The sequence below is a fragment of the Gobio gobio genome (genome assembly GCF_949357685.1).
Source record: "Gobio gobio genome assembly, chromosome: 6".
NCBI classification, from domain to species: Eukaryota; Metazoa; Chordata; class Actinopteri; order Cypriniformes; family Gobionidae; genus Gobio; species Gobio gobio.
In genome coordinates, this window is record NC_137102.1 from 53,598,411 (window position 1) to 53,622,760 (window position 24,350).

Sequence of the window (24,350 nt, forward strand, 5' to 3'; positions counted from 1 at the left end):
TTTTGGTAAGCTGTCAGACACGGCCGGGCTGGGGCCTAGATTTGAGGCCCGTGCAGGGCTCTAAGACTAACTACAATTAAAAAACTAACTACAATTAAAAAACTGAACGTGCCACTTGAGCCAAACTAACGGGCGTCTCAGCACATCAGCAGCAGCAGTCAGATCATATACTTCACGAGAGCAAGGAGCTAAATTACAAGATGATCGCGGAATATTTGGTTTTAAAGCGATGTAAAAGTGCCTATTTAAGGGAGTTTGTCATTGTACTGTTTTGTTGCTATGTTTTTCATTAAGTATAATAGCTAATGAACCCACAATTCAAGCAACCCGCCCCTGAATTGGCAAACCGAAAGTAAACGCGGCACACTGCTACATGCGTTCAGCCGCTCAGTGCACAAGCACAGCAATGAGGGAAACGGTGAGGGAAAAAATTTTCACCGTCACATCCCTAACGTGTAAAAAGGATAATACATTTTGATTCTATTATTCTATTTTCCACAATGTCAAACAAACTCAGTTTAACCCAAAATGCAAGCTCAGACATGGCTTCTGCCATATAAGCTTGTGCAGTTGTGCGCTCTGCTGCAGGGAATACTAAGAAGAAGCAAATATATGTATTAAGTATAACGAGGCTATTAAAAATGGCTTGGCTATAAGATAATTGAAAAAAGTATTGGATTTTATATTCGAATATTCTGGTCCAGCCCTAATGGGCACAGCACTTTTTATGGACTTCAAAAACAAAGCAACTATCAATCCAATTCTAATGCTTGGATTAGCCTGGACTATTGTAATATAACTCAGATTTTATTTGTCTGAAAAAAGAATGTCATATACACCTAGGATGACTTGAGGGTGAGTAAATTATGGGCTAATTTTCATTTTTGGGTGAACTATCCCTTTAAAGGCGTCTTTAGTACCTTCTATGGGTCTTGTGAGTGTAAATTTTGTTGCTGCCAATGGAGGCCTGTCTGAGCCATCGGATTTCAACAAAAATATCTTAATTTGTGTTCCAAAGATGAACAAAAGTCTTACGGGTGTCGAACGACATGAGGGTAAATAATTAATGACAGAATTTTCCTTTTTGGGTGAACTAACCCTTTCAACAGGATACATTCTAATGTACGGAGGAAAAATATTTAAAGCTGTATTACACTTCTTCTTTTTTGATACTTGAAAACCCCTTTCATCTTCAACCCATGTACTGCCATGTACTTACAGATTTAAAACTTATATTTTTTTATTTTAAACCTGTTTTTTCAGGCATAATTTTTATATGCATATATGTATATATTTTGTATCTAAAAAAAGTACGATATTTGTCTTTCAAATGTAGTGAAGTAAAAGTCATACGTTTCCAGAAAAAATACTACTCAAGGAAAGTACAGATACTCAAAAAGTGTACATAAGTACAGTACTCAAGTAAATGTACTTAGTTACTGTCCATCTCTGTTTCTAATACAATGAAAGTCAAAATGTTCAAATACTGTTTGGGACCACTCGTATCTTGTCTGTAGTTTATTTGATCCACCTCAACTGGTTAATGCTTATTTTGTTTTACAGTCATATAATTATGGATCAAGATACAGATGATAATGAAATGGACACCTCTGCCGAGTTATATAGAGGTTCAGATTATGTCATGGACACTTCTCTTGAGTTATATAGAGATTCAGATTGTGTCAATCCTTCAGTCACACATCAATATGTAGATGACATCATGGACAATCCTCAAGCAACAAATCAAGAACCAGATAACATCATGGACAATCCTCTGGGAACAAATCAAGAACCAGATGACATCATGGACAATCCTCTGGGAACAAATCAAGAACCAGATGACATCATGGACAATCCTCAGGCAACAAATCAAGAACCAGGTGACATCATGAACAATCCTCGGGCAACAAATCAAGAACCAGGTGACATCATGAACAATCCTCGGGCAACAAATCAAGAACCAGGTGACATCATGAACAATCCTCGGGCAACAAATCAAGAACCAGATGACATCATGAACAATCCTCGGGCAACAAATCAAGAACCAGGTGACATCATGAACAATCCTCGGGCAACAAATCAAGAACCAGGTGACATCATGAACAATCCTCGGGCAACAAATCAAGAACCAGATGACATCATGAACAATCCTCGGGCAACAAATCAAGAACCAGGTGACATCATGAACAATCCTCGGGCAACAAATCAAGAACCAGGTGACATCATGAACAATCCTCGGGCAACAAATCAAGAACCAGATGACATCATGAACAATCCTCGGGCAACAAATCAAGAACCAGGTGACATCATGAACAATCCTCGGGCAACAAATCAAGAACCAGGTGACATCATGAACAATCCTCGGGCAACAAATCAAGAACCAGGTGACATCATGAACAATCCTCGGGCAACAAATCAAGAACCAGGTGACATCATGAACAATCCTCGGGCAACAAATCAAGAACCAGATGCCTTGGGGAATCCTCCAATGACACATGATGTAAAATACACAGAAACCCCAAACAAAAACAATTATGATCCAGTTGTGACAGCCGCTGAAGTAGAATTGCAACCAATTTCAGTTCCTTTCACATCACTTGATCAAGACCTTGGATTGAAGACCTCAAATAAAGCACATGGAGAATACAAGGTAAACTTAATAACTCTCTTAAAATATGTTCCAGTAATGCCACAGAATTGCCATTTTTGGTTCCACCCTCCAAAAAACCTTTCAGTGAACAGTTCTTAAAACACCAATTTTTTCTTAGTGTGAAGAACATTTTTATAATAGAAGCATTTTTAATAATGAATTAATTTTGTGCACTGACGATTCCATGGATGTTAAAGTTTCTTCATGGAACCGAATGCCAACAAACAAAGACACTTTATTTTTAAGAGTGTAGCGTGTAATTTAAAAATAAAAGAAATGTCTTTCTATTCTCAATGTTCTTGCTGCTCTTTACATACAAGGTCCAATTGGCACCGATCAGGCATAACATTATGACCACTGACATGTGAAGTGAATAACACTGATTATCTCTTCATCACGGCACCTGTTAGTGGGTGGGATATATTAGGCAGCAAGTGAACATTCTGTCCTCAAAGTTGATGTGTTAGAAGCAGGAAAAATGGGCAAGCGTAAGAATTTGAGCGAGTTAGACAAGGGCCAAATTGTGATGGCTAGACGACTGGGTCAGAGCATCTCCAAAACTGCAGCTCTTGTGAAGTGTTCCCGGTCTGCAGTGGTCAGTGTCTATCAAAAGTGGTCCAAGGAAGGAACAGTGGTGAACCGGCGACAGGGTCATGGGCGGCCAAGGCTCATTGATGCACGTGGGGAGCGAAGGCTGGCCGGTGTGGTCCGATCAAACAGACGAGCTATGTGGCCTCTTTCAGCAAGATAATACACCCTGCCACAAAGCAAAAATGGTTCAGGAATGGTTTGAGTAGCACAACAACGAGGTTGAGGTGTTGAGGTGTTGACTTGGCCTCCAAATTCCCCAGATCTCAATCCAATTGAGCATCTATGGGATGTACTGAACAAGTCCGAGCCATGAAGGCCCCACCTCGCAACTTACAGGACTTAAAGGAACACGCCAACTTTTTGGGATTTTGGCTTATTAACTGTATTCCCCAGAGTTATAAGTCCATACATACCATTCTCATCTCCGTTGGTGCCATAACTCTGTCTGACGCACCCCCTCGCTAGCCTAGCTTAGCACAAAGACTGGAGGTAAATGGCTCCAGCTAGCCTACTGCTCAATAAGTGACAAAATAACTGCAACATTTTCCTATTTACATGTTGTGATGTGTATGGTCACAGCGTACAATAACAAGGTTACATGAGACACAGCCATCTTATAAACGTATATATACTGGGGACTATATTCTCAGAAGGCGCAGCACTGCTCTACTTCTGCAGAGTGATTTGCTCGCAGTACCTGAGAAGCAGCGTCCGTCAACAAAACCAGCGTGACTAGGTAGCTGTTTTTGCACAATGAACTAGGGCAGGTCGATTCTGAAAATTTTGGAATCGATTCCGACTCCTGGTTCCGGAATCGACTCGAGTCGATTCAAAGAATCGATTCCGCACTGTTTTCGATTCTTGTTTTTTTTTAACAATATTGATGGGGGAACCTAGTCCCGGAGTGACTGTGGGAAATAAGGATGTAGAAAGCATCCTTCTCTGAAACTTTATTTGTAAAATGAAGATACATTTCAATAACTCTGATTGATTTTAAATAGTAATTATGGATGCTCCTTAAAAGGCCCATAGCCCAGCAGTAAATGCGATTTAATAAATAAACAGGATAGCACATTATTCAAGGATGTGCATTTATTGCATGGTTAAAACTACATGACATGTCTAAAATGCATGTGCACAGTTAAGATTTAAATGACAAAGTTTACTTAAGTGCTTTTGCACAGAATGTACGAGGCAAAATAACCACAATATTAACAAAAACAATGATATAAGACTGCACAGTTTTGTAAATCAGATGCGCGAGTAAGTTGCGTTCATTGCTATAGTAACAGTAGGCTCTCGGCCATTAATATGTGCTATAGGTGCATTTTCTTTCAGAATTATCATTGGATTATGGAAAGAAAAAAACAGCATTTTATTTCAAAGGAAAATAAGACCCTCACATCTCCATCTGTTATCGTAGAGCAAGCAGCGATCAAAACCTACCGTTGTGGACAACATTTACCGTTTCAAGCTAAAATTATGTTTTTGGGTAGCCTAGAAATCTAGACGCACCCTAGCGCAGAAAATTATTTTGCCGCGAGTGTAGTCTAGCAACTCTCGGTAGACCTGAGAGCTGGAAAAACCAAACTCTGGTCAGGCCAATCACGGTGTGTGTACAGTCGGTAAGCAGGCTTAACATAATGACGGCACGTCACGGCAGAGTTGCGGAGGTTCTGCGTGCTACTCATAAACAAAGCTGATGAACAGCGGTCTTTCGAATCGGCTTTGGCCACGACTCTGGAAGACTTGGAGTTACGCTTTTCTTTGAGAAAAGAACAAAGAAGAAAAGAATTTCATTCTTAAGAAAAGAAGATATGTTTGGAGTTTTGCCTACCGGATACGGCAAAAGTCTATCAACTAATGTTAGCTTGGCTTCACCTTCTTTGCTCTGGTTGGTTGTGGCGCTCATGGCGCTATCCAATTGCGTGCAGAAGGAATTTGAAAGACAACCGTTTATCCTGCCCCTCGGATTGAGCCCTGTCAATGGTGAGTTTCCAGACCCAACATCTTGATGTGGGTCTGGCTTGTCAGGCTAGTTTTTGGGTGCAAAATGTAGTAAACTTGTCCAAGATGCAGGATCTATACATAAATTACATAATAAACAATAAATTACAATAAACACCATTAACCTAAGTTAATGAAAGGTAGGCTAATAATCAGCGATACGCATTCACGTAGCCTATGGCTTTATTTGAATGACACGTAAAACGAAGTAGTTCGAATTATGTTCTGGTGACGTCATCACGCGATGACGCAAAAGAACCGCTGAATTGCTTAATTTTTAACTAATTCATTTCAACTGTCCGAAAGAACCTTTTGCAGAAATTAAATTTACTTCCAATCATTAGTAGTGAGCGAGAGACAAATTAATACAAAATTCTGTTGAACTGAAAAGGGCTCTTAAAGAGGAGTCGATTCCCCTCAATGGAATTGATTCCAAACTTTGGAATCGTTGAGTTATGCATATAACTACTGTTCCCAGAAGGAGGGAAACCAAGTACAACACATGACTATGGGATATCGCGCTCTAGTGCCATCTGCCAAAGATACCTTTATTCACGCCTGAAAGGCCAATGACACATGACGACGTGGGCGGGGTCACGTGCCCACAGCATATAAATGCAGTCGTATGCGTCATTCCCTTTGTTCAGTCCAGCTCTTCACCGAGCCCCGACTGTGCGGGGCCCAGAGGTGTTGTACCTCGTTTCCCTCCTTCTGGGAACAGTAGTTATATGCATAACTCAATGTTCCCATTCAGTCGGTCAACTCGGTACAACACATGACTATAGGACATATATTCACACCCTGCCAAGTCGCTGAACTAAACGTAAGAGACCAGCACCGCCACATAACCCTTTCCCGAGGGAAAGATGCATGGCCCCTATAAAAACCCCTGTGGTTTGCACAGCCTGAATTACTGTTGCCGTAGTAGCAACCACAGTGCACAGTGATGCCCAGCTGGTATCCCACGAGAATCTTAAACCAAGCCCCTGACATCTCCATGCCCTTGTAGAGTGCTCACACACCCCACCAGGCAGAACCAACTCCTTCCATGCTATAGAAATAGCCTTGTACAATCAAATGTGAAAAACATCGCTCAGATAGCGCCTTTCCACTGGCTGATTTGGAAAATATGACAAAAGGCTGGCCAGGCGAGTGCATAGCCTGCAACTGCCCAATGCACCTGCGTACGAATCGCAAATGGGGCAAAGCACAAAGCAAGTATCCTGTTTTTCTCTGAGTCAGAGATTTCACAGGGCAGACAGCTCGAACGAGAGCATACTCCCAACCAGTGTTGGGGAAAGTTACTTTGAAAAGTAATGCATTACAATATTGCGTTACTCCCTTAAAAAGTAACTAATTGAGTTACTTAGTTACTTTTTAAGAAAAGTAATGCGTTACGTTACTTATGCGTTACTTTTTCTCACCTGGGCTGGGCTTGCTTTTTTGTTTTGTTTTTTAATAGCAAAAAAAGTCCTTTTTTGTGCAAATGTAAAGACCTCTTCATACCAAAATTGAAATAATAAGCCTCAGGCTGAGGTAAAAATGTGCTGCCATTCTGGATAATGGAAGAATAGGACGCAGGAGAAAAACGTTTTACCAATAAAAACAAAAAATCTAGTAATATTTGCTCATGGTTTAACTGAATCATCAAAGGTCAGCAGCAAGACATTGGTCAATAAAGGTAGATTAAATGCATAAAAATATTTGTTCTATTTAACATTTATATATTTGAGGTTTGAGTACTCTGATTTTGCATTTGACTGATTTTATTCATTTTGAGGAGAACTGAATCTTTATTGTGCAAGTGAGATGAATAAATGCCCACATTTAGTCTAGAACTACAATAACCATCATGTTCTCACACACACACACACACACACACACACACACACGCCTCTGCACTTATATTTCTCAACATGGGGGCAGGAGAGCTGTCAGTCAAATTAATGTGAAAAAGTAACTTGCGTTACTTTTTTGAAAAAGTAACTCAGATATTTTGTTGTAAATTTGAAAAGTAATGCGTTACTTTACTAGTTACTTGGAAAAAGTAATATTATTACGTAACTCAAGTTACTTGTAATGCGTTACCCCCAACACTGCTCCCAACCTGACTTTAGGCATATACGCCGCATTTGGATGCAACACCACCAAGCGCAGCTTAGGTGCAAACTGCACCAATCACCAAAGGGGAAGCACCAACCAATATCTCTCAACAGATGGAGCGGAATGCGAGAGTTCCCCCAACAGTCCGTGAACTGTCCGTGTGACGTCATTTTCATCATCAGGAGAGTCCGCAGATGGCCGCACACACTGTCGGTGTGCAGCCCAATTTTTGGGAGCGGGGACGGTGAACATACAACAGCACGTGCGAGTGACATGAATCATATAGCACGTTTCCTATGTACTACTGTACATTCAAAGCGCTTTACACTCATGTCAGGGGTCTCTCCTCAACCACCAGCAGTGTACAGCATACACTTGGATGATGCCAGGGCAGCCACAGTACAATAGCGCCAGTGCGCTCACCACACACCAACTATAGGTGGAGAGGAGAGAGAGCACTTGAAAACCAAAATGCACTAGATAGTGCACATGCGCCAAAAGCACCTTTCCACCGATGTGGCCAATGGAGTAGGCTATACTTTGAAAAACGCTCTCGACTGCTCGAAACGGAGCAAAAATTGTAGTATGCCAGGACCCTCTTAAGGAACCGAAAATGCGTGCTATAGTGCAGCACCATTAATGCCCTCATGAAAGCCGAAACAGTCGCCCAATAAACTTCCAGCATGGAATGGGAGTGACTTTCCTTCAGAGAAGAAAACAGTATCCCCTCAATCAGGCACTGACATGGTGACACAGATCTTCACCTGCACCAAACTTCAAACATGCGCTACTTCAACACAACACGGTGTGCTTCAGAATGCAAGGGTGCAGAATCTGCCTCCTGCATGGGACAGCAGGTCCCTGCATAGGGGAAGACACCATGGTGTGTGTCCTTAACAGCAATGCCATGATGCTTGTCTACCATTTCTTTTTCTCTGGCCAGAAAGATGCCACCAAAATCAGTGATGGACCCTTCTGCATACAGCAGAATCCTGGGCTATACATGTGTTGGGACATCCACCCCCTACGGGGCACTCCTGTCCATAATCAAGAAAACAGCGGGCGGGCATGTTTTCTGCAGATGCAAAAAGATTCACATTTCTGCACCCGATCTGCACCACTATTCAAGAGTGCGCAAGCCACCGCAGGTCTGCCCCGTATCAAGAAAATCCATGCCAATTGCATTCTGAATAACGCTTTCCCTGCTGGGTCAAGTGTTTCAACACCAGGAGAACTACTCCACATAAATATATGTGAAGCTCTTACAGCGCTGTCAACCACTCTCCTCTTACAGAGTTTCTTGTCCATGTTGTGACGTTTGTCATCAATAATGAACAATGCCGTAACCCTGCCCAGGGGAATTCCTTCTGTTAACAGATCTAGGACTCCCAGGGGACCATGGTCTGAACGCCCAACAGCGCTATTGAACCATGCTTAAATGTCACATGGCATATAGCAAGTTACCGAACGCCCAGCGCCGGAACTGCATCCACAAAGAGGAGAATCCAGCCTTACTACTGCTATCGAGGCCATGAGCCCCAGCAGTCTCAATACTGTAAAAGTCCTCTGCCCTCTGTTCGGTTCTGAATCTATCCCCAGACCGAGATATAACAGGCCGAGACATAACAGCCCCTTTTGAGATTATCTGAAAATCCCAGAGCTCGTAAATGGAAAAACAAGTGCATGTGTTTTATAACACTGCTTGTTGCCTGCTGTCTGCAGCCAGGAGCACTTAATCCAAATAGGAGAACAATATCGTGCTCTGATGGCACAGCAGCAGAACCAACACCACTTCTGCATATCTTTCAGATATGCACGGTGCCATTGGGATCTATAGGCAATCCCATCGACGGAGACCTCAGAAATGTTTTCTGTGCTCCGGGTGGATTATGGCAAGATGCATTCGGGCAAAAAAAACACTGATGTAAGCCGATCCCGAGGATGCAGAGGGTATAACAGGTGACATACTGCAAGATTTTTTAACTTGACACATTAACCGCTCTAAAGTGTTTGTTCATTTGCTGCAAGTTTTTTATTTTTTATTTTATTTTTATTTTTTTTTGGAGGAGGAGGAATTAACGCTGAAAAACCTCTTTCTCCATCTTCCCTTGTGGCAAAACTCGAATTGCCATTTTGCTGAGGAGAGCACGGATTTCCCCTCTCGAACAATGAAGTTGCAATTACTCCGCCGAACCAGAGGGGGCGCGAGAGAAACTGCAGCCGACAGCCCTACTGGAATCGTGCGAAGAAGCCACGGTGTTGTTAGTGCGCGCGCGCGCCACCGTTCGAGGCAGACAGCGAGGATTCCCAGGCATCCCCTGTGGAACCCCGCGTCCTTCTGCAAACATTGCTGTAAATTGCATAATACTGCATTATCCTCCTCTGTCGGCACACGGCCAGACTGTGAGGTTAGAGGTTCCAGTGCCTTCTGATTGTTTTTTTGTATGCAAGGGTCTTGTATGCTCAACACACATTTTATTGACAACATACTTAAAACTGAACCTGCTATTTTGCAGGGCTAGCTACTTCTACCCAATCTGGATAGATCGGCAGGCGAGTTTGCATCGCTGATTTTACAGAAATCAAACAGAACCCGCAAGCTTCTCTGTATCACGGCAGGACTATCGACAAACTTTGTTGCCACTCTCCAACACAGATCAATGCAAGGGCCATCACTTCACTTCCACCCACCTCGGGGAGATGCGATCTGCCCTGCTTGAAAATATATATCATCAGAGCATTCCTTGCCCGCGTCCAGCGAGACCGAATCACCCCGTGAACGCTACACCGACACTCGTCTATACCCGATCGTCCCAACTCTCCGAGCAAACCGGTGAGTCGCCGCATCTGGATCGGCACCTGAAGACAGGAGCGGGCCGTGCTCGGCCACTGCCCCGCCAAGTGGAATGGTAGAGCTGCTGGTAGGGCACAGCGTAACGTTACATGCACTGGGGTTGGAGAGATCCAGCCTAGCGCGGACATTCCAAACTGCTCATGATTATTCCATGAACACCCACATGCCATAGAGGACAGGGGCGATAACCTGTTCATATATTTCTCATTAAAAAGTTTATTAGCCATTTGTTAGTTGTACTAAACTCAAGCCAAAAACTTCTCTTGTATGCCTTTTCCTTTAACAAGTGTCCCCACTGGCATAAGTTTGAACATTTTGTTTGAGAAAAACTTATTAGCCTTTCGTTAGCAAAGCTAAACTTGCTGCTAAAAAAGCTTTCTCTTTCTGCCTTAATTTCGCCAAGAATCACCACCGTGGGCTTTTCTTCTTCCGAAAATGTGGCGTGATGGTGTTCTAGCAGCATGGTGAATAGCTGAAGAACAAAGGGAATGACGCATACGACTGCATTTATATGCTCTGGGCACGTGACCCCGCCCACGTCGTCATGCGTCATTGGCCTTTCAGGCGTGAATAAAGGTGTCTTCAGCAGATGGCGCTAGAGCGCGATATCCCATAGTCATGTGTTGTATCGAGTTGACCGACTGAATGGGAATGACTCTCAATTCCCAACACCTTGGAATCGAGGAATCGATTCTTTTTGGAATCGATTCCCAGCCCTACAATGAACCTACAGACAAAAATGAAAACTGCCCATCCTCCCTCCAATTCATTATCAAGGTAAATGCTATGGTCCAGAGAATTACCTCGAGCACCGCTCATTTGTAACCGTGACAGAGCGCGTTCGTGACAACACAATACTAACATTACAGGGGATACATGGTGCACTGGAAAAACTGCAATACAGTAGTAACCACCCTATTTATGTAACAGTGACACAAACGTTACATTAGATATAGCTAATGGTACTGTTACAGTAGGCTAGTCATCTAAAAACATAACGGATCACTTACCGCAGTCGCGGGTGATCCCGTCTGTACAATCGATGGGATGGCCGTATCCTTCAGCACACATTTCATGGTCCGTGTAAAAAATTAAATTTTTTCAAAATAGTCGTCCTCTGTGAAATGTTCAGAGCAAACGTGATGGTGCTTGATGATGGCTACAGGTGTATTTGCATATATATATCCAGAGCAAGCAGCCATCGATTCATCAGGTCAGTGTTTTGGATTGGAATTCTATGAAATATCATTGAATTACCTGGTCTCCCCTGTTTATTATGTCAGTCCTTTACAATACAGAAAACACCCATGATTGTAAACTATCTAGTAATTGCTGACTCTGTTACTCCAACTCTGAGCGAACTCTCTGCTCCTCACCGCGGGGGTTTCTCAGGTGCTGCGAGCAAATCACTCCGCACTCTGCAGAAGTAGAGCAGTGCTTCGCCTTCTGAGAATATAGTCCCCAGTATGTATACGTTTATAAGATGGCTGTGTCTCGTGTAACCTTGTTATTTATACACGCTGTGACTATACACATCACAACATGTAAATAGGAAAATGTTGGCATTATTTTGTCACTTATTGAGCAGTAGGCTAGCTGGAGCCATATACCTCCAGTCTTTGTGCTAAGCTAGGCTAGCAGGGGGTGCGTCAGACAGAGTTATGGCACGCACAGAGATGAGAATGGTATGTATGGACTCACTTATCTAACTCTGGGGAATACAGTTAATAAGCCAAAGTCCCAAAAAGTTGGCGTGTTCCTTTAAAGGATCTGTTGCTAACATCTTGGTGCCAGATACCACAGCACACCTTCTGGGGTCTGGTGGGCTGTTTTGGCAAAAGGGTGACCAACACAATATTAGGAAGATGATCATGATGTTATACCTGATCGGTGTATATTCTATGAATTTTCCTTCTAATTCACAAGTTTGGTTATTTCACCTACACAGAATAAACATGAAGCCATGCTGGTAATAAGAAACAGATCATTTGTTCTCTCCCCAGGATAATGTGAAGCCAGTAGAAGAAGGGAGTAACTTGGAACTGGATAGTAATCCAAACACAAGTACAGTGCATGATTCATCACAAAGCAATGCAGGTAAGCAATGTGCCCATATCAGCAAAAATCACCATTATATTGTCTTATATTGTGGTGTTATTCTTAATTCATCTGAGTCTGAGAACAGTTCTGTGTCGTTTGCTTTAGATCACAGTGATCCCAGTTTGACTGTTGCATTATTTGGAAGCTCTGGGGCAGTTCAGTTCGGATGTGACAACATTCTACTCAGAGAGAAGCAATTCTGTCTTAAAAATGCTGAATTCCCCACAATCATTCCAATACAGATGAAGATATCAGAACATCATGTCTCTGTGATCAACATGATTGGCTTACATGAGACTGATCTTGAAACGCTTGATCATGATATTGGTCAACTACTGAATGAGAACCCCGCCTTTATCTTTGTTGTGCGACTTGGACAGTTGACTGATGAGGATAAGATGGGCATTGATTGGCTACAGAGAATATTTGGTGACAGAGTTCTCCTCATTATTCTCTTCACCTATGAAAGAGAGGAAGAGTGTGACACAATTATAGATGACTTGAAGAACAACTCTGTTCTGGAGCAGTTGGTGGAGAAATGTGGAGGAAGATATCACATCTGCAGCAAGAACATGAACAACCAATCAGAGATGAGAGATTTGATTGACATAATTAAGCGTCTGTTCAATGACAATAATCAGCCGTTTTACACCAGAGAGACATACAATCCTTCAAAAGACCTGCAAAACAGTGAATGTCAAAGTGGTAACACTGGTTCTATTTAGATTTTTGTCTCCATTTTAACATTTCATTCAAGATACATATTGATACTGCAATAGAGGGAATTAAAAAGACTGTCAAAAATAACATGCGCATTAATCAAAACCATAAATATGTAATTCTAAAAACTGTAAAAATTCTGAGCGTAATTCTTTATGAGGGACGATTCCAGAATCTATGATCAAAACAGATACAGCTTTGACATTTACGAAAAATAAAGCACAATACTTACATTTATATGTGAAGTCCTCGGCAGCCACAGAATCCCCCCACCATTTTCTTCTAATAAAAATCCTTTCGTCAGCGGCGCACAATTAATTATATGGTAGGGTAGGCCGCGAAGGGTCCATCTGTTGTATCCTTCATTTGCCCGAGAAATGAAGGTCGCATTTGAAAGGGGTGGTAAACCACGATTTCACTATTCTAACTTTAGCTAACGTGTAATGTTGCTGCTTGAGCATAAACAACATCTGCAAAGTTACAACGTTCAAAGTTTAAAGCAAAGGGAGATATTTGCTTTTAAAGAAATCAGTTTCTAAGGACTACAGCAAACGGCCGCTAGGGACTACTACACATTCACCCAGGTTTTGCTGACATCACCAGGCCCAATATTTACATAAACCCCTCCTCCGGGGAATATGAAATAAGGGGGGCGAGGCAATTTTGTATCACCGCGGGGAAGCGTTAGTAGGCTGTGTTTTTGCCGCAATGCCGAAGAAACGCTGTTATTTTCATCCGGATTGCAGGTCTGGGGTACTTGCTCTGTTCAGCCTTCCTTGGGAAGGGGGTGCGTTGCAGAGCGTTTAACATACAGCATGTTATATGCACGTGTGTTTGAGTCAGCGGGGAATCAGGCGCGCGCAGGGCTCCCTGCATCCACCGTCTTCGCGATTTCAATACCAATAATGGATGCACGACGCGCGCGCTGCACATTTCACGGAGGACAACACAAACTTCCACAAACTTCGTGAGTTCAATACAGGATATGCACAACGGCTTGTCCTGAAAGCTGGATTTACAAACAGAAGCTGTTCACGGGCCACAACCTGTAAGTCTGATTTATTTTTCATCGATGTGTTTTCCTGTAATAGGTTGTAGCAAGGAAGTAAACAGATGACAACGCTGTTCTGCAAACCAGTCTGTTAAATGCTCATTCATACTTAACGTTATCCGACGAACACCTAACGTTACAAACACTAACGTTAAAATCTCAACAGCGAACCTGACATTAGTGTAAATGATTCTTTGATTAGAGCTTTTATGTATTGTTTATCTACAGGCTTGCTAAACATGGTTCTGTGTGTGATTTGGCTAACTTACTAGTTAAAGCCAGTGCTTAGTGTTTGTTTTGGGTTAGTTCTTGCGACAGATATTTGGCTATAATTGTTCTAAAAATACAAAAGTTAAAGTGCCATTCAGTAGCGATCATTATAGATCCGCAGTCTTTACTCTCGAGGACTGAACAGGTTCTGCTCGATCATCTTCACTCAAATGTTCTGGGTCTGATTCGGGCGGTAAGGGGCGTGACGTTTCCGACGTGCACTGCGGTTAGCGAATCAGAACACACTAGGCCAGCTAACCAATCTGAGCCCACTGCGTATTTTTGAGGGACTGGCTTCATACAACCCGGAAAGCATCAGACCGTTTTACAAGGAGGGACAGAGCAGTGTAGAATAAAGGTCAAATATATGAAAAATAAGGCAATTTTTTTTAAAACGAAGCATGAACACATGTTACAGTGCACCCCACAAACACAATCAAGCCTTCAAAAGAATGTGTTTTACCACCCCTTGAAGATGCTTTGTAATCGGGGCAGCCGCAATCGATATCGTACTAACGCGCCCTTCGGAGAGTGCACCCTCCGCTTTGGGACGCACCTGAGTGCAGTTTAATGACAAGGTCAGGGCGCGCACGTGCACTGTGTGATTGATGTATCTTTTACTCGTATATTAATGCCTGTGACAGCGGTGACGTTATTTTGACAATAGATTGGCGCTTGATTCGTACTCGTAAACAAGACTTTGTACTCGTAACCCAGCAATCGTAAAACTATATTTTGTGTGTGTAAACTAAACCAGTCATACATTTTGGAGTCGTACTCAAACAAACGTAACAAATGTTGTATCTGTATCTGTTTTGATCATAGATTCTGGAATCTACCCTCATAAAGTTACAATTACACTCAGAAGTTTTGCAGTTTTTAGAATTATGGTTTTGATTTATGCACGTGCTATTTTTGACAGTCGTTTTGTTCCATAGCAATATATTTAAATATTATGATTTGTGATGTGGAAGTTGTTAAAGGTTGTAATACTAATGTTGTTCACCAGAGGAAGATTTGAAGATTAAAATCTTTGTAACTGGTTCATAAGATTGATTTGTAGTAGTAATACATTTGCATGGATCAGTGATCTCCAAAATACTCCAAAATATATAAATATATTGAAAATATGTCAAGTTGCAAGACATGACTGGATGTATTGCTGTCCACATTAGTGAACTGAAATAGCCTACTTAAAAGAATCTGCTCATAAGAAGCATTTTTACAGTACTTTAATTGGAAGTCTAATAAAAGAGCCGCCAATGATTTCCCCCAACCCCCTCTGTTTTTATAAAATCAAGGTTCAAAAACAGAAGCAAGCATCGGTGAGGATAACGCACAGCCTTTGGGGAGCTTGGAACAACTACAAACTGATAAAGGTGACAAACAAGAGGTAAGAACGTATGCATATTTTTTCGGGAAGTAATTCGTATTTTTATGTATGTATTTTATTTTTGTTGTGGTTTACCACACATACTCTACATTTACATTTGCATATGCATCTAAAATTTGCATAGCATTCTAAAACATATAGCCTATCATTTGCGTATATGAACAACTTTAGAATTAATGGAATAAGTTGATTCTATTACTATATTTATAAACAGTTAGATTATTTGTTTCCAATTCCATCATCACATTTATTTAATACATTTGCATAATTTTATTAAAGGTCCCATGGCATGAAATTTTCATTTAATGAGGTTTTTCAACATTAATATGAGTTCCCCTAGCCTGAATATTGTCCCCAAGTGGCTAGAAATTTTGATCGGTGTAAACCGAGTTCTGGCTGTCTTTCTCTGCCTTTGAGAAAATGACAGCCCAGACAAGCTGATCTTGAATTATCCTGGTATGACATCATAACAGGAACGGTTACCTCCCTTTCCTCCGCCCAGAGAATTTGGCACGCTCATGTGAGCGCCATATTTGTTTGTCCTCGAGAGATCATGGCTTGTAAACGAGTGAATGCTGGCAGTTTCTCAGTGTTTGGATGTACAAATGACAACAGAAGTCTTTTTTCAGTTCCTTCTGATCTGTGATCAGGGATTTCTGATCTGTGGCTAATTATTCAAGTTCACACAGAACTTTATTATTCGTGCTGTGGCTTCTCTCTCTCCCGACAGAACGGTGTTTTCTATCAGTGTTTTTTTACGTCCTCGTCGTGTCTATCTGTTCTAAAATGTGCATACAGTCGTGAGTTTCTGCTCAACATCGGCAGAGTCACATCTTTAGAGATAAACCTCACGCATGCTGAAGCTCGGGCTGCACTGACCGGTCGGCCTTCAACATCACTGACCCCCAGTACTGCATCTCGCCCACAGTGGAGGCCCCAAACGCGGCGCGAGATTAAGCAGAAGGGGGGTAAGCGTGAGGGCATCTGAGCTAGCCAGCTGTCCCCACAATAAACTGGATTACATTCGATTACTGTGCTGTTGTCTTTGTTTGTGCTGTGTACTCAATGTGCGTCACTGATGCTTTTCATATGATAGGAAAATATCAAAAAAATGCTATAATCAACACTTATTCGTAATTCGTTCATCTCGACAGCTGTAATGATACATTACATGTGTTACAAAGTTGGTAATAAGGAGGAACCGAACCAGTTCACCAAATCGGACTGAATCGTTCTAAACGGTTTGCGTCTCGAGTCAGCGCTGATCCATCATTTACTAAAGTTACTAACTTTCTGACATGAGTGACAGTCCCTCCGACTAGAAATAAACTAATAACCTGAAGTATATGCTAGTAACTACAACAGTTCACTGAACTGAGACATGCTGAGAGAACTGATGAAAAGTGACATCCGTCTCTCTGGCAGGCTCGTGCCTGCTTGTGCCTCGTAGACCTCGTTAAACCACGCCCCCTCCACTCATTTAAAATGCAAAGATGTCAGCCAATCACAACAGTGGCCGTTTTTACTGAAGTCTCACAGCAGACACGCCCCTTGAAACAGGGCATTCAGCCACAGGGCAAACATCAGTATAGAAAAAAAAATGCATTTTATTTCTAAATTATGACATTTTATGATGTAAAAATCATACTAACAATATAAGTACACCTCCGAATACATTAGAAAAAAAAAAATTCTTGCCATGGAACCTTTAACATTTTCTGAATATACCGTGGCACAAAAAAAAAACTATACCACAACACCATAACAAAATGGTCATAAATGAAACCAAATTTAAGTGTGCGATGCAATCCAAATATTCAGGAAAGCCATATTGATTTGAGTAAGAAATTTAATGCGTCCAAAATCGGTTACAAATCGCCTAGGCAGCAGGAAATCAGGAGGCAGAACTTCAAACAAAGATGGGTATTTAATAAGTACTAGAAACAGAATGGCAAACACAGGCAACTTAACAACATCAAGAACGGACAAGAAGTGAATACAATATAAAGGAGTGCTAATGACAAGACAACCAGGTGCATGGAATCCAGGGAGAGTGGGAGAGATAACGAGGAAGTGCAAACAGGTGTGAGGCAGGGAGGAGTCCAGGACAGGAGAGGATTGTGACAATCGGACTTGTTGCCTCGCTGCCCTATCAGGCAAGGCAATGACTTTGCGGGCAGTGTTTGCGCAAGAAGGTAGGCCTACCCCACGAGACTGATTTCGGACAGATATCTGAGGCAGACAGCATAACGGTTTATAGTGATCTGCAATATAAATAGAGAACACTTTGGTGATAACTAAGCAAATATGTATTAGGCTACTACAATATATTTCGCTATTAATTCGTTCAGTGGAAAACGCTAGTCAAAAACGTACACACAAACTGATCACCAACTTTCCTTTTATTTTTTGCATGAACTGCACAAACCTATGGCGCTGCAGCCAGCCGAAATGGGCATGGCTACTCATCTACATAAGAGAGCAAAGCTCACCATAGACTCCAGAATCTTTCTCCTTTAGCACGACGATCTTCACCTCGCTGGACTCTGAAGCAAGACAGAAGAAGCTTTCTCGGCGTCAAACTAAGCCTTCAACTAAGTCGCTGGTTCAGCGACGCCCTGCAAGCAAGCTGATGCTCTGCCAACGAGCTGATTTAGTGGCGCTCTGCAAGCAGGCTGATTACACAGCGTTCTGCAAGCAGCTGATTCAGCACCTCCCCTGCATCTATCCCACAATTATTATAAAGAGAACATTTTCAGTGGCGTTGTTGCGGCACGAGTGCGGCTTGTGCAGGGCACCCCTACACACTTCTGATGAGCAGAGTTCAGAGACAAGCTGTTCTCACTGTGAGAGCATGAGCCTCTCCTCTCCCCACTCATTGCTTTCTTTTCCTCTTCCCAATACCATGGGCGTCAGTCTCCTGTTTCAGCACAGCAGCCTGTCACCTGAAAATCTTCAGGACCTGGCCACCCGGGCCAAGGCTTGGGAAGCCATCCCTGGAGGGTTCTGAACAGAGTCAATTGAGGTTATTTGCTTCAATTTGCTTGTAGACCCCACCCCCCCCTGCTTGAAGGGTGTGGTCTGCTCATCGATACAGAGCAACGCGGCGCACTTCCTCCGTTCCAAAGTGATGAATTTGCTGGCGAAGGCTTTTACAGCCGCTATTCTCTCATTCCGAAGAAGGATGGTGGCCTCAGGCCCATTCTCGATCTTAGGCAACTGAACTGTGCTTTGATGAAATGGCTGTTAAAGATGCTAACATTGAAACAAATTCTCATGCAAGTCTGCCCAGAGGATTGTTTTTTTCTCAGTGGATCTGAAAGATGCCTACTTTCATGTCCAGACAGCCTTTCACTGGATGCTGGGCCTGATGGCGGCCACATCATCGGTTGTCCTGCTGGGGCTGCTACACATGTGGCCCCTGCAGTATTGGCTGAAACACCCATGTTAGAGCCCTGCACGGGCCTCAAAACTAGGCCCTAGTCTGGCCCTGGCCCGAGACGCTGAGGCCCTAGCCCAGCCCGTGTCCGACAGCTCATTAAAATTATCAGCCCGAATCCGACTGGAGCCCGTGTTTTTTTTTATCCTCCCTATTACACATTAGTTGCAGCCATTAAAATAGTTCAGCAAACGAAAAGGGCTACACAATAATAAAAATAAAAAAAACATGCTGGTTGTCTTGCCTTACACCTCTCCACGAAATTAATATAAATCTGATCTACAATTCCCGTGCTATATGCACATTTAACGGAGTTCATGTCAAAGAAAGCAACCGATATGAGCATTTTATTCATCAGCTCATTTCAACATCAAAGATCGCATTATGAGAACGAGCGAACTAAACACTAGTAAGAGCCTTTAGTCTCATTAGTTTTATTGAAGATGGTTGTGTTTTTGAGCATCTAAGACTTAGCTTATTTTCAGTTTCACTTGTGGCAGTTTGCATGTTGGCTTGCATTACTCACTTGCGGCGATGCGTGTTGCATAGCGCCGTCCTCTAAACACTGTGCGAGTCAGTCTTGACAGTTGCGGACTCGCGATATCATGATCTCATGTTGTTTCCACCAGCGCAGCACATCTCATTGTTTCTTTTAATTATTGAATGTCTAAAATATAAAATGAAGGAGAAGCCTAAAAAGGCCCGAAGCCCGGTCCCCGTTTGAGGTATGATGGGAAAATTGGCCCGAAGCCCGGCCCTAGGGGCGTAAAAAAGTCGGGGCCCGTCGGGCTCGGGCAGAAATGCAGGGCTCATGTTCCCGCCAAAACGCTTGGTGCATTGGGCGCCTTCGTATCAAGAGGGTTGGGCCCCTTGGATAGACCCTCGTCTGTACCTGGGCGACCTAGACTAGTGATTGGTCTCCAGAAGGAAGGTTATCTCGACAGATGCCTCCAACATTGGTTGGGGAACTCTGTGTGAGGGCTGGCCAACATCCGGCACTTGGTTGAGAACAGAGAAACAGCGGCATATCAACTGCCTAGAAATGCTGTCTTTTTTTTTTTGGTCCTCAAAACCTTCCTCCCAGTACTGAAAGGGCCCCATGTCTTAGTCTGCTTGGACAACATGGCGGTGGTGTCCTACGTAAACACCAAGTTGGACTCAATTTGAGGCCTCTGTACAAACTGTTGAGACACTTCCTCTTATGGGCAGCGCACATGTCGATCAAGATTAACCAAAAGGGCAGACATTTTGTCCCTGGGCAATGTGTCCTAAGGAGAATGGACGATCCATCCCCTGACGGTTCACATGATCTAGAGCAGTGGTTCTCAACCTTTTTTCAGTGATGTACCCCCTGTGACATATTTTTTCAGCCAAGTACCCCCTAACCAGCGCAAATTAAAAAAAAGACTTAAAACAGAGCACTGTGCCATCGGTGTCTGATTTATTCAACTTTGGAACAGATAAACACATACAAAATTCAAACATTTAAAAAAAAAAAAAACTATTTTGAACATTTTAAATGATAATAATCCATGACTAAATTTATTGCAAAAATGTATCATCACTAAAATGTAGTGATTCAAACTAATGTAGTGAAAACAGTGACCATATAACCATTTAAAACTCCATAAATGTGCAAAACACTTCTCATTTGTAGTGGTCTCAATTGAACTATTTGAAAATAAAAAGATATAACTAAAAAAAGAAAGAAATAATTAACTTAATTAAAATAAATAAAGATTTGTGCACCTAAAAATAATTATCAACATAAAGTGTCCTCTTTTGGTATCATAGTAAAGATCTGTTCTCAAAAATAAATTATTAACTTAAATAAAAATTTTAATTAATTAATTAACATTAATTTTAAATAAAAGCAGAAATTGCTAAAAATAAATAAAATATCCATCTTAAAATATCTTTTTAAGAATCAAAAAGAAGACTGACATCTTAACTGAGTGTTTTTGCACTTTTAGTGAGACACTTGGGCTTGTGCTTCACTGAGGATCTTTTTCATTCTTGGTGGCAGGGAGGCAATTGCTGTGATCAAGCTCTTCTCCAGGCACAGTCTGTTTCTCTGCTTTGTTTTGATCACAGTCATTGCAGAGAAGGAGGCCTCACATAAATATGTGGAGGCAAAGGGTAGTAGCTGCTCCAAAGCTTTCTGTCCCAGGTCAGGGTGCTCCTGCTTCACACACACCCAAAACTGTGAAAGTGTGGACATGGCAAACTTCATCTGGAGGCCACGATCAGATGACACTTCCAAGAGTTTTTCCTGATAGGTGACCGGGAGCTTGCTTCGGTTTGCTTCGGACAAGAGAAATGGGTTTCTCACCCAATCCAGCTGTGCAGATTTCTCCTCCATGTCAGGAAAGTAGGAATGAAAATCCTGAATCAACTTGGTCAAATGTCCCACTATGACCAACTTGACTGGAGCTCTGTCCACATCCTCACTAGAGAGAAAATCATCCAGCTGAGGAAAGCAGGTAAAATCCTCCTGTTCACAGGCCATTCTCCACAGCTCTGTTTTCTTCAGGAAACCACCCACCTTGTCATACAGGTTTAAAATGCTGGTGTCCTTGCCCTGCAGAGACATATTCAGTTCGTTCAGTTTGCTGAATATATCTGCCAGATAGCACAGCTTTGCAAGCCAGTCTGTGTCCTGGAACAAGGTGGCATGGGGAGATCTGTGCTCAATCAGAAAGGTGTGTACTTCGGATCTTAATTCCAACAGCCGGTTGAGTATTCTCCCTCGAGAGAGCCAGCGTACTTCTGTGTGCAGCAGCAGTTGTGTGTGTTCTGCTCCCATATTTTCACAGAGGCGGCGAAACAGGCGTGCATTAAGTGGCCTTGACTTAATGAAGTTGATCACTTTGATGCTGCTGTTCAATACGTCATGCAATACAGGGCTCATTTTCTTGGACGCCAATGCCTCTCTGTGTATGACACAGTGAGTCCACATCACGTCGGGGTTTTCTTTTTTAATGCGCGCTATTAGTCCTTTCGCGCTGCCTGTCATTGATGCTGCCGCGTCTGTACAGATGCTGCTGCAGGATTTCCAGCTCAAACCGCTTTCACAGAAAGCGGCATTGACAACATTAAATATATCCTCTCCTGTTGTTTTCCCCTCCAAACTTTTGCAGAATAGTATGTGCTCATAAATGTCGTCAGTATCAACATACCTCACAAAAGCAACAAGTTGTGCATTTCCGCTGACATCTGTGGATTCATCCAGCTGGAGTGAAAAGGAGTCGCTAAGTTTTCCCACAACTTGCTCGACAATGTCTGTTCCCATTTTATCTACTCTGCGGCAAATAGTGTCATTTGACAAAGGCACAGTCTTTAATTTCTCCGCTGCGTTTTTGTCCAGCATAGTCTCAGCCAGCACTACAGCCGCTGGAAGGAGCAGGTCTTCAGCGATAGTGAATGGCTTCTTGGCTTTAGCTACGAGCAAAGACACTGCATAAGAGGCCTCCAGGGCTTTGGCTGATGTTGTGGAGGCCTTCAGCATCGTGTCTTGAGATGATCTGAATTCAGACAGTTTCCTCTTAAAAAAGTCAGGTGGCTTACCAACGTGACATCCATGTTTTGTCTTAAGATGCCGCTGCAGATGTGCTGGCTTCATGCTACTGTTAGCTAATTTCTCCCCACAGAAAAAACACAGTGCCTTGGGTGGGATGCAACTTGTGGACGTAAATCCAATTAAAACATATTCTTCAAGATACAGCCGGAATTTTGACGGCTCTGGTTTGGCCTTCTTTGCCACTTGTCCCTCCGTGTTTTCAAAAGAATTGCTGCTACGCTTCAACCACGACTTCATGTTTGATCCAAGTGATTGACAGGTGATGCCAGGCGGCATTTGACAGGTTGGGTCAAACCATCCTGGTATGGGGGTGACTCATGGGTTTTTAGGATAATGAAATTGAATAGCCTACTGAATATAAAATTCATTTTATGAACTTATACTTATATTTTCCTGAAATATTTATAAAAAAATTATTTTAAAGGATTTTTGCATGCTACTTTTTAAATATATGAATATTTTAAAATCTCACGTACCCCCTGGAGTGCCTTCACGTACCCCCAGGGGTACGCGTACCCCCATTTGAGAACCACTGATCTAGAGTATCTTCGGGAGGGAAAAGGTTGAACTCTTTGCCTCAGAAGACAACTCTCACTGCCCAATATTCTTCTCGAAGGACAGGGACGCGCTGGCACAGGAGTGGCCCAGCCTTACCCTATATGCCTTTCCTCTGGTCGCTCTGGTCCCTCAGGTCATCAGACGAATCAGGGAGGACAGATGCGCAGTCCTTCTGGTGGCCCCCCTCTGGCAGAACCAGTCATTGCTCCCTGAGTTGATGCAGCTGCTTGCGACAAATCCCTGACCAATTCCCCTGAGGACGGACTTCCTTTCCCTTGTGAAAGGGACAATTTGGGCCCAACCCGAGTTGTGGGCCCTCCATGTTTTGCCCTTTGACGGAAACCTACAAGCCTCTTCCTGCCACGGTGCTAAGCACTATCTCTACTAGACGCCTCTACTCCCTTAAGTGGTCTGTCTTCTCCGACTGGTGCTCAGTCCGGAGTGAGGACTCCTGTGTGTCCTGTGATGTTTCACTGGTGTTGTAGTTCCTGCAGGAGCTGCTGGACAAGGGCACACCCCTACCATGCTCCAAGTTTATGTGGCTCCGTAGCAGAGAACAACACTCTTGTGGACCGTCAGTCTGTAGGCAGGAACAGGAGTTTCTTTTCTTTTTTCATGCATCTGTCAATTTTGAGATATTGGGCTTTTCATAAATAGTTTTTTCAGATTGGTGGAAAGGAAACTTTATTTTTATAAAATGTAATCTATTTGTGTCTGTAGATTTAAATTACAATACATATCTTTAAAGGGCGTTTTTTTGTTTTTTTTTCTCCAAAATGAGCTTTTTCTCCTGCACTGAGACAGAAATCTCTAACTTCAGTACCAGTTACATACACCAAACTTTGTTTTTTTACAGAGGGGTTTATATAACTTTATCTCTTTGTCTGATTCGAAGTGGGCAGAAAGTTAGATCTAAAAAAAAAAATATTGCGCTGCACACATCAATAAATTTAGCCAAGTTGTCAAAGCTGGCAAATGACCATGGTATAAGCAAGATAATCCATGGCTAGCTGTCCATTAAACAATTTTAATAC

General features: G+C 42.6%; 1 protein-coding gene across 3 annotated transcripts in view; it reads left to right on the top strand.

Moving 5' to 3' along the window:
* urgcp (upregulator of cell proliferation) overlaps window positions 1-24,350 on the top strand; it is a 58,638-nt gene that overhangs the window by 27,946 nt on the left and 6,342 nt on the right. For all 3 annotated transcript variants that reach the window (XM_079820392.1, XM_079820390.1, XM_079820391.1), the window contains 4 exons: window positions 1,564-2,650; window positions 12,209-12,302; window positions 12,411-13,010; window positions 15,648-15,739. In XM_079820392.1, the coding sequence (XP_079676518.1) occupies window positions 1,574-2,650; window positions 12,209-12,302; window positions 12,411-13,010; window positions 15,648-15,739 (1,863 nt within the window). In that variant the 5' untranslated portion in view covers window positions 1,564-1,573. The remainder of the gene's footprint in view (window positions 1-1,563; window positions 2,651-12,208; window positions 12,303-12,410; window positions 13,011-15,647; window positions 15,740-24,350) is intronic.